At 25.9% G+C, this 11,578-nt stretch overlaps 2 protein-coding genes across 2 annotated transcripts in view; one reads left to right on the top strand and one right to left on the bottom strand.

Moving 5' to 3' along the window:
- The first annotated feature begins 158 nt into the window (after positions 1-158).
- On the top strand, positions 159-9,149 carry LOC129981834 (single-strand selective monofunctional uracil DNA glycosylase-like). The gene is made up of 3 exons (XM_056092857.1): positions 159-790; positions 4,278-4,397; positions 6,807-9,149. The coding sequence occupies exons 1-3, from the start codon at positions 569-571 to the stop codon at positions 7,212-7,214; spliced, it is 750 nt and encodes a 249-aa protein (XP_055948832.1). The 5' UTR covers positions 159-568; the 3' UTR covers positions 7,215-9,149.
- Positions 9,150-10,268: 1,119 nt separating this feature from the next.
- The window catches only part of LOC129981679 (mediator of RNA polymerase II transcription subunit 16-like), a 35,443-nt gene continuing 34,133 nt past the window's right edge, over positions 10,269-11,578 (bottom strand). Inside the window, exon 22 of the mRNA XM_056092618.1 lies at positions 10,269-10,519. Within this exon, the coding sequence (XP_055948593.1) occupies positions 10,393-10,519 (127 nt within the window). The 3' untranslated portion in view covers positions 10,269-10,392. The remainder of the gene's footprint in view (positions 10,520-11,578) is intronic.

The following is an 11,578-nucleotide window of genomic DNA, read 5'->3' as shown; positions in this document are numbered from 1 at the left end:
AAAATTAAGTTTCCGTAAATCATACTTGAATATTTACTATACCAAACTCCATATTATTTTCGCAAGATCACGGGTTGCTTTTTTTTGCTTCTAGAATCATCTATTATATGAGAGCAATCTGATATTTAATCGGCAACATTGAATGAAATTGGAAACTAATTTTTTAAAGTGAATAAGTAAATACCGAATAAAGAAAAAAGCAAATAGATTCTTTGCGGTATAATGAAATAAAGAAAAGAATGTATAGTTAGGAATTTGATTAAAAAAGATTTAGAAACAGCTGTTAAGTAATCGTAAGGGGGAGTTGGTGCAGAACCATATTGTAAATAAATGCTAGTTTTGGTTTCTGATTCAGTGGATTTTTGTTTACCTCTCTTAAGTATCACGTGGTGATTATTATGTATAATTAATAGTTACATTGCAGCTGTATGCATTAACTATAGCAGTTACTTTTGAGAAGGTTGCGAAAAATCATTTTAGGAATCACAGGGAAGGAGAAAAAAAATTTTTACTTTGTGTTTGGAATGTTTTATTTTTAACAAATATTAATTTGCTATAAATTTTAATAATGGATAATTATTCAATACCAAACTTACTTCTGGAAATAGAGCAGGAACAATGTAAATTGTTGTCAGATTTGACATTTAGTGAACATGTTCGCTACATATACAACCCTTTATATTACGCTAAAGAAACACATGAGTTTTATGTAAGGACTTACTGCAATGGCCAAAAGATTGTCCTTTTTCTTGGAATGAATCCTGGACCATTTGGAATGGCACAAAATGGAGTAATATATATTTCATGATCAAAGTTTTATTAAGAGCATGCATTAATTTTTTAAGAAAAAACATGTAAATAAAAATATTTTTTGTAGATTCATTAGTTCTAACAATGTATTTAATATTTTTTTGTTTTATTGAACATTATCATAAAAATATTTTTCAGTTTCATTTTATTAATAGAGCATATTGTCACACTTGCTATATTAAAATTGAACAAATCTATTTCAGATTACTTCTCCTTTTTTCAATTTTTTTCCTCCTACTTATTGTTACACTTTACATAGGAAAATGATTTAATTTCTAAGAGTAATATGGCATTTCCAAATGCAGCTAACTACAGTCTTATTAACATATTTTATTACAAATGGCAATTCAAAAGATTAAAAAAACATGAGTTTAACATTCTGAAAACCTTTATATTGAATCTTGCCTCTTTCCATATTTGTGATCAGAAACCAAACAGAATATATCTTATAAATATAATCTTATAATCAGTCCAGAAATATTCATTTATTCAATTAGTGTACATAATGCATATTGCTGTATTTAAAAAAGGAGGCTTGTACAAAGTAGATGAAAACTCTTAACATGAATGTAAAAAAAATTCAGGCATTCATTTTTGGGCATTCTTCTTCATTTTCCCTTTCCATTCTTTAAGTTTCTCTGTTATAAAAATTGGAAGGTAATTAATAAATGCATTTAAGACTTTCTGTTGTTTCTGCTTATCAAAATGATTAAGAATTATAACTGAATAAAACTGAGGATTCCATCAGAATCTGAATTTTTTTAATGTAATCACTTTAAGAAAATAAAATAGCTGATTATTACTTCCTTTTTTTTTTTTTCCATACGTTAATAAAAATTGGATAATACATACTGCTGTATTTTAAAGGGAGACTTGTATAAAGCAGATGAAAATTCTTAACATAAATGTAAAGAAAAAAAAAAAAATCACATATTCATTTTTGGATATTCTTAATTTTCCCCTTCCAGTCTTTAAGTTGCTCTGTTATAACAGATTCAAACTTTGCTTGTCTTTATTTACCCATCCAAGCATCATATGTGATTTCATGATAATACAATATCTTTCTTAAGAGCTTTGTGTGCTAAAGAAATAACCTCAAATAAAATAGGAAGCAATATTTAGAGACTTTTACAAGTACATTGTTATCATCATTCTCTGACTGTATCATTTTTTGTGTTGCTAAGATCCCTTTATTGACTGATACAAAGTCATTTACTTGTTCTATTGTTTCTAAATTATTTTTTAAATATATTTTTAATATTTGGGATGCAGATGAAATTCCAATTACATACTGTGTTTGTATATGAAGTCTCATTGTGGTTTTTCTTTTCGAGTAGGATAAATATCACTTGTAGGATAAATATCACTTCGATAGCACTAAAAATTGAATTTTTGTCAGATTGATAGATCACAATTAAAATCTGATATAATTATTAAATAAGTCATTGAAATTAAGTTTTAAGATATTGATAACTAATTTTCTCTAAGCTAAATTTTAAAAAAATTTCATATTCAAACACATAACTGAACTAAGGGAATGCACAAATAATTGGCCTTGCATCCCTGACTGAGTTTGCAAAATGAAAATGCTTTCTTTCCTTTTTTTTTTTTTAAATTTGAATATGCATACATTTGATATTATGATGAGATTAACATACATTTATGTTAATACTACTAAAGCTGAGTATTTTGTGTCTCACTGTGCTTGCAAATATCTAGATAGCTACATAGTTCTTGTCACAACTGAATGTGCCTTTATTTATTTTAAGTTTCAAAATTTATCATAAATATGAGACCCTTTTCGTTTAATTCGAATAGCATTCACTAACTATCTAAACACAATTTTCTCATATATTGAAAAGATCTTGAAAATATAACTTGACAAGGTGATATTGATTGTATTGACTCATTTAATAAAATCAGAAATTAATATCAAGTCTTGCTATTCATAATAACAACTATTTAGTATGTATATAAAGATATGTGAACTGTATTTAAATTTCACTATTGTTCTGAAAATAATTTTAGCCTTCTCAATTATCACCATATTTTCAGAAAGATCTTTTTTCAAGATTGAAAATAGTAAAAAATTATTTGAAAACTAGCATAAACTAAAGATATCAATAATTTTCTCAAAAATTTGTCAGAAAAAGAGGCAAAATTCATGTGAATTTCTCTAAAATTTTTGAAACAATCACTTTTGCTATTTGATTTATTAATTATTATTTATGCAATTGAATGTTAAGCATATAAAAAATTAATCATTTATCATTTGCATGCATATTATAAAAATATTATACTAATTTATGATAGTGTAGTAATTTTAAGATACAATGCCATTTATTAGTAAAATTCATTAAGGTATTATTATCTTGTATAAAATTGTTTTATGTCCTTCTCCCAAGTTATATTTACACTTGGCCCTTCTTTTGTGCAGGACAACATTGCTTACACTGGGATAATTTGTATATTTGAAAGCTATTTTATTTATTAGAGTTCCAATTTAATAAATTCACTATTCATTTAGTTATGAATAGCTTTTACTTTCTTATAAGTGATGTGAAAGTAAAAGCTATTCATAACTAAATGAATAGTTTTAGGCTTTTTGTTGAAAAATAATTTGACAGATGAAATTTGGCTCATGGTTTTTAGCTCTAAAATTGTACGTATATGCCAAATTTTATACTAAATCTATCTATGTTGACTACATGCTGCTCCATGTATGTGGATCTTGTAATTCAAAACAAACCAGAAATAACAAATTTGTTATATATTCTTGGTATTAAAATTATAGCTATATATTGAATTTGAAATCTAATAAAGAAAAGAGATTTCAATTGGATATTTGTTTTCCTTTGCTCCTATGTTCTGTTGTATAATTTCTACATAAGCTTTCAGGAGTAGAATTTGATTAATATTTAAAATACGGATTCAAAATAAAACTAAATTTATCATTTATTGGAAACCTAATATTTATTTTGTTAGAAAATTATGGTTGCATTCATGCAAGCTATTGCTTTAAAGTATATGAAACTTTGATGTAAATATAGCTAAAATCTTTTAATTACTTAACTGGCAATTGTTTTAATTAAATTAGTTTAATAAAATATAACCTTTGACATGAAGTATAAAGAATGTAACTTTTTTAAATTAATCCTCTTGGTATGAATAATGTGTACTTGCTTTATTACCCTGTCATTTTTAAACCCCTGAACTGAATTAGATTCATAAATTTCTGACAGTTTCTAAGAACATTCCCCCCCCCCTTTTTTTTTTCATACTAAACTGGTTTATTTAACTATATCGATTTATCTGACCATTTAGGAATATATAGAAATTATTACTATGCTATTCAAATGCAGCTTTATGCTCAAATGCAGCTTGTCCAAATTTCAATAAATTAGATGGTTTTAGATTGTTTTTTCTTGCATTTATATGTATGATTACCATTTTTTCCTATTATTTAGGTTCCATTTGGTGATTCTGCTTACGTAAATAATTGGCTGAAAATTATGGGGAATGTTTTTAAACCTGATGAGGAGCATCCTAAAAGAAAAATAGAAGGTTTAAATTGCAGCAGATCTGAGGTTTGTCTCCTATATAAAAATATATTTGTGATAATTTTTTTGAGTTAACATGATAATGGCATTTACATTCATGATCCAATTATAAATTGATATTTATAATTTTCTCAATATAAATTAATCCAATTCTCAGAGTCAAGGCTTTAAATAATATGTTTCAATAGTGAAGTTTAAATTCTTGAATAAAACATAAATTAGTGTTTTATCCATTCTCTCACTGTAAATTCAGTAACTTCTTAGAATCAGAGTTTTAAATATTGACTGCATATTCTAAGAGTCATAAATCTATCATGCTGACACTCAATAAGCACTAATATGATTTATATTTATTTCATCTGACTTTTTTTGTGCTGCTTTTCACAAGAGGAAACAATCTGTTCTGGGGAGATCATCACATATGCAGACACACGAATTTTCCTTTATTATTTTTAATGTTTTTAAAAATTTGTATGAAACAAAACCAATTGTTGCAAAAGTACTTGTTTAGAAAGTTTGTGCCAAATTAATGACTTTCTAGAAAATCAAATATTATTTTTTTTTTTTTTTTTTCAAATAGTTGAATGAAAAAAAAAAAAAAAAATTTACAGAAGAAGTTAAAGATTAGTTTATGTATGGTTCAAAAGTGTAAAATAATTATTTAAAAAATAATTCAACTCATGTGCATGATAAATTAGACTTTTTTTCAAATTTATAAAATCCAACTACATGAATTGAAACATAAAAATACTTTTAACTTATGAGCTGTGCAGGCCTTAGAATATGTCTGATTACTTCAGATGTCCTTAATTATGGATCTCCTATATTTCATAGAAATTGTCACATTTCAAAGAAATGCCGTCTTTTTTCATGTAATTTTCTGTCTCAAATGCATAAAAGGCCGGAATGTGATGCCAACAGCTTCTTTTCACTTTTTAAATTTATCTTTTATGCCAATTTAGATAGGTTGAACTTTCTAATACATATCTGAAGAATACCTTTACTTTTTTCAAACTATCATAAGAAACAAATTTTTTCCCACAGAAACCTGTAATTGGAAGTATCTGAAAGACGAGATATCTCGTCAGTAGCGTTGAAAGTGTTAATGTCAATATTAAGGACTCATCAGATGGGTTCCTAATCATGTTTAAACAAAATAATTACAAGAATGGAAATTTTTTCTTGATTGTTCAGAAGAAAAATAAAGGATATGATTAAATTGAATGTTCTGTATGCTATCTGATTTACATTTATTATTATTGTTATATATGAAATAAAATATCTTTTAGAGATTTTTTTTAGAAATGATTTGTTTAGGGGAAAAAGTCTGAATTGAATAATATTATTTAATGCATAACTGTCAGTCAAACAATCTGCAGTTGATTAAAAAATATATACTGTCATGTACTGGCTTCTTTTACTTTTCATCATTTGACATTTGTGGAGATCCTCTTATAGTAGTTTGGAGAATTTCTTTATCTTTAATTTTTAATAACCCTTAAAAAATGGATTTTTTTTAGGAAGAGGGGGGAAAATTTAAATATCTCATAAATTTTTTAAATATTTATGAGATATTAAAAATGTTCTCTCTTCAGGGAATTATTATTAGGGGCATTTATTAAAAGAATTACTACTTAACTTTTTTAATGCATTTTTGTAATCCTCTTTGCAGAAACATTTTTTTAAAAAATCACCCCTCCCCTCCCCCAAGAAAAAAAATTAAATGTTTAAAATGCCAATATTTTTTTCCAAGTATTAAAAATGATATTATTACATACTAGTTTATTTTTAAATAAATTTAAATTTATATTCTAGTTTTCATATCACCTAATTAAATTTGTATTAGGAAAAGCTAAATTTATAAATATATTCAAAGAATAAAAATCTCTGAATGGAAAAAAGTTTTATCGAAATATTGGTTATTTATTCTTTACTTGACCACTATGTCATTGAGAAAGGTTATAAAAATAAGCAGTTCATTAATCATTGATGCATATCTCATCAAGTGCTATCATTTTGTTTATTTTTGGCTTTCAATCTTTCTTTTAGGGTGAATCACTGGTAATTAAGAAAATCTATGTGATAGAAAGAAGAGAAATCTGTTATCACTTAAACTGACTTATAAGTTTTAAGAAAGTAGTAAGAAAACTGAATATATTTCGATAATAAAACATACACAATTTATTTATATGAATAAGTTACAAGCAATGCAGCACTAAAAAAGTGTCTATTTAAGAATATATTTAATGAATTTGAAAAAATATTTTCTGTTCCTTAAAATTGATAATTAGTGTAATTGATTTTATTTATTGGAACATAAAGAAATCACTATTTGAAAAATAACATTTAATAGGCCACCAGCTTTTTGTAATGACTTAATTGCAATGTTTACTATTTGTAAAAAGTTCATACTTCTCTCTCTCTCTTTTTTAATAGGTTAGTGGAAGCAGGTTTTGGTCTTTCATGGAAGATGTTTGTGGGACACCAGAAAATCTTTTTAAGAACTGTTATGTTCATAATTACTGCCCTTTCTCCATGATGACAGAATCTGCAAAAAACATCACTCCTGCAGATCTGAAGGCACAGGAAAAGAAAGCATTACTTCAAATTTGTGATGAAGCTTTATATAAGATAATTATGCTTCTGCAAGTGAAGATTATTGTTGGAATAGGAAAATTTGCTGAAGTGAGAGCTAAAAAAGTAGTAAACACATATAATATACCTGATATTACAATTATTAATATTATGCACCCTAGTCCAATAAACCCAGCTGCTAACAAAGGATGGAAAGATATAGTTTATGCAGAACTTGAGAAGTCAGGAATTCTTAAATATATGACATAACTATTTTTTATGGGACAAAATCATTTTTTACTTAAAGTTTCATAAATTGCATACAAAAATTTTCTCCTGTACATATATTAAAATGTAAATAGTTATGTATTTGTTTATACAATAAATGTTACCTGAAAATATCTTTTTTTTTTTTTGAAGTTTTTGAAAAAAGTTGTTAAACTTTTTTCAAAACAAACTTAACAAACTAAAAATAATTTCCATTGAAATACAGACCCTTCAGAAAATTATTAAAACTATGTCTTTTGAAATTAAACTAATGGCGTTTCTTTCTTTTAGAAATAAGTAGTAGAAAAAAAATACAATTTTTAAAAACAATTTGGCTCTAAATAATCCAAAATTTTTATTTTTAAGTATCTGAATGATATTTTTTTTAAAAAATTTATACTTTTTATTCTGAATGATTTTTAATAAAAGAATACACATGTGTATAAAACAGATGAGTTCATCAAAACCAAATGATAGCTAATGTGAAATACTGAAGGAAGCTTTTATGTAAGAGAATTCTGATGCCTTCTGGGTGTCATTTTCCCAACAGCCACAAATTGCTTATCTCCTATTTATTATTATTCATTTTTCTTATACATTAAATTCTCAGTGTGAGAAAATAACTATACCGGTCTTTAAAAAAAATTCAAAATAATTCCAGGCCATTCAATTTTTTCAAGTATTGCAGTTCCACAGTCCTAATGGATGAGATGCAACTGAATCAAACATGATATCGATTTATTATTATTAACTTGAATTTCAATTATGCGTGCTTCATAATATACTGAAAGAAAATAAAATTCGAAACATCAAGAAGGAGTTATCAATAAATAAAATTTGAAGATGGTGAAGCATGTTTGCATATTTCAAAGATGACATCTATTCAAATTTCACACTTGAAGAAGAAAAGCTAGTAGCTCTTTTATGAACTTGAAATTACATATGCTTCAAATATGTGATGTAAACTTTGTGAGTATTATTTCTTAGAGTTGTATAAACTAGATTTAAATCAAGAATGTCTTTAAAGAGGTGAAGAAAGTATCAATAATTTATTGAGTTTGAATGAGGCAATGCAATAACGCTGCAAGAAGTATTTTCTTTTTTGCAATATTGTGGAAAAACTTGGCTTGGTTATATCTATTATGAATGATTGCTGACAGGAGGGATTATAGGAAGGTATGTATGTAGAAAACTGGTATCCACTACACACATCACTACTAAGAGGAAAACTGTTGTAAGGCTGTGATGCATTGTTCTGCTGCAGGAATTTCAACTTTTTTGTAGTCGGGGCATTAATAAATTCATTATTTGGGAGACAAATCTGGACTATATTATCTGTAACATTCATGCTACTGACTCCAAATCACTGTCATATGTGATTTAAATAGTATCTGGCTAGTACTCATTGGACTGCAGAATGGAGATATGTTATATTTTCAGATGAAGTTGCAAATGAGAATATGTTCATTAAACTGGTGATTGAAACCATTGTTGTGCTATTTTTGATCACTACTCCAGAAGACATTTTCTAATGAGAAAATGCTGGTTCCCATATTGCTACTGCCACTACTGAGTAACAACATATTGCCTTGGTTAGAGATCACATCTTTCTGCCATAAAGCAATAATGAGATAATATTGGATAATAAATTTAACGTCAATCTACAGCCAGCACAAACCAATACTTATTTTACAGACCGTGTATAACAAGCATGATACATCATACAGAGTGGCATATAGCACCTGTGTGACACATTCCATAAATATTTGCAAGTTTGAAATTATTAATGCAGCACCATTTCCCATTTGAAGTGGCTCATCTTAAGTATGTTTTAAACTGTGAGTTTGAAACTTTAGAGAAATAGAATTTAGATAAAATATTTATTTAACTAAACTAATATCTTTTTGATTTTCAACCAGTGCATTATTTTTCTTAATTTATCTTATTTTATAGTTTTATGAGATATTTCTCTAAGTAATTTTAAGATATATTGCTCATAATTATTGAGTTATTATCAATTATAATGTCTTTATTTGAAAATGAAAGGTGTAACTTAATTTCTTAACTATTGTTAAATTAAAAATAATATTTTACTTCTAAAATTTCTTTAATTAACTTTATTCTCTTTCATTTCATTTTACTTTCTGTAACAATAATTATTTTTACATCCTATCTTCTGACGCTCAAGAAATTAATATTTGAAATTCCAATTCTCCATTAGATTGTTTTAAATCTCAGATTTAATAACATAATATATATCTTTCTTATATTGTGAACTTATTGTTATTCTGGTTTAATAAGAGATAATCTTCATTTATAATTGAAATATAGTCTTTAATTTGCAAATCAAACTTAAGATTATATAACATTTTTGTTAAATACTGAGAGTGAACTTCTGAAACAATTATATATAAAGTTAATGGTTGAAAAATAATAAAAATTTTATTCACTATTTTTATTATTGTGTTGAAATTTTCTGTTATAAAACTATCTTTTGGGAAATATTGCTTTTCAAATAAGATGTAACTACAATTGATTTACCATGTAAAATAAATACTTAATTGTGCTTATGTTTTAGGAGAAGTTTACAATTTTGCAAAAAAATTATAGTGCTCAAATATTAAAAAAAAGAAATAAGGCATATCTATAAAAAATATTTAAAAACTCTTCCATGGGTAAGATTGATTCTAAAAATAATTTTTTTAACTTTAAAATAAGAAAAAAAATTATAAAAATCTTTACAACTCTATGAAATTTACATTAGATTGTTCTTTTTTTTCATACCTGATATTACTACTTATAAATATTTATATAATAATATTTCTTCGTCTAACTTACTAAGTCATTTTATAGATACTCATACTCAAAACATAATAGTATTTAATTAATTTAAGAAAAAATTACAATACAAGTTATGAGTTATTGAAATGTGTCTGAGCAAAAGTCTTTATAGAACAAATCAAAGCCTTCCTATAATGGAGTTTCTAATGTAACGCTGTATTAAAGAAAAAATAAAACAATTACAATCAAAAAATTTTTATATGATTCATATTCTTTACATATTAGGCTCTAACAACACAAAAGGAAATTGATTAAGACAAATATAAAATTTATTAAATGATTTAAAAAGTCCATGATATGTACAAGTTCATGATTAGTAAAATGAGTATTACAAACATGATCAAGACTTCGAAACTTCAACAAACTTCCATTGTCCACCACATGGACAACATCGAAGCCAACGTTGATCCCAAGCTCTTGTTGCAGCTGATCGTGCTCCAGCTTTAAGCATTGAAGAACTGTAGCAACTGGTTAAAATAATAATAAAGTTTCAAAACTATATTTAAGATAGATCTGATAATGTTAGCACTAGGTTTAATAAAAAGCTAAAATAGCCAACTTATATCTACTTATACATTTTAAAGAACAGAGAGATGTGCATGTGTGGGGAGAAGGCAATGCACTATCCATTTTTGGATGGATTTAGGCATGTAATAAAAAGATGCACTTTTTATTACTTGACTAAGCACATAATGGTTAATTTGTCCAGAATTTTAATAATCAAGTTGAATAAAAGCTTTGAAAGAATTAAGTGAAAATTTGAAAGGACTGTAAATGAAATTTATATTAATCCTTAATATCTGAAAGATCACAGGAATATTAAGGGTTAAGTAATCTTCCTTGCAACATGAAAAGACTTATCGAAATAAAATGCAACCAAATGCTGATTTTGTTTCAAAATTAAAAAAAAAAAAAAAAAAAAAAAAAAACAGAAAGAACAGAAATGTGGAAAAATAAGATACTGTAAAATTAAAAGCAGAAAATTCAGAATAAGTATAAAGCCTATTATATATAAGACTAATAACCTTTGGTGACCAACTGATTCACTGGGAATATTAGTTATATATAATTTCATGTGTATGATTCCATCGAATTGTCAGCCATGTTATTAAATTGTCTATATTAACTTTTCTTATGAAGAAAGTAACTCCCAAGATATTAAGCACTATTAGAAACATAATTGCGATTTCTATCTTTTAATTCTGTGTTGTCATATCTTCACTCTTTTATTTGTTATAAACTACAGACATTGATTAAAATCCTTAATCAACAGAATCTTTTTTTTTTTCTCCCCTTCCAAGAATGGAAGAAAATCAAGCTATCAAATATTTGCTGAAATAATGAAAACGGTTTGAATTTGAAGACAATAACTGTGATCAACCTGTTATTGAAAATTAATATATATATTAAAATTTGTACTACCATAAAATTGGTTATCACTAAAAAAACAATTTTTAAATTTCAAAATGGAGTGAAATTTATATTTGTACAATAATATTTTTGGAAATTATCATGGAAGAATATCA

The sequence above is a fragment of the Argiope bruennichi genome, chromosome 8 (genome assembly GCF_947563725.1).
Source record: "Argiope bruennichi chromosome 8, qqArgBrue1.1, whole genome shotgun sequence".
NCBI classification, from domain to species: Eukaryota; Metazoa; Arthropoda; class Arachnida; order Araneae; family Araneidae; genus Argiope; species Argiope bruennichi.
Note: the sequence above shows the minus strand (reverse complement) of the source record. Positions and strands in the feature narration are given on the sequence as shown.

Excerpts from the sequence above, each read along its gene's own strand:
- LOC129981834 (XM_056092857.1), top strand. The coding sequence starts at position 569 with ATGGATAATTATTCAATACCAAACTTACTTCTGGAAATAGAGCAGGAA. Across the intron at positions 791-4,277 it reads TTGGAATGGCACAAAATGGA|GTTCCATTTGGTGATTCTGC; the intron begins GTAATATATATT and ends CCTATTATTTAG. Across the intron at positions 4,398-6,806 it reads TAAATTGCAGCAGATCTGAG|GTTAGTGGAAGCAGGTTTTG; the intron begins GTTTGTCTCCTA and ends CTTTTTTAATAG.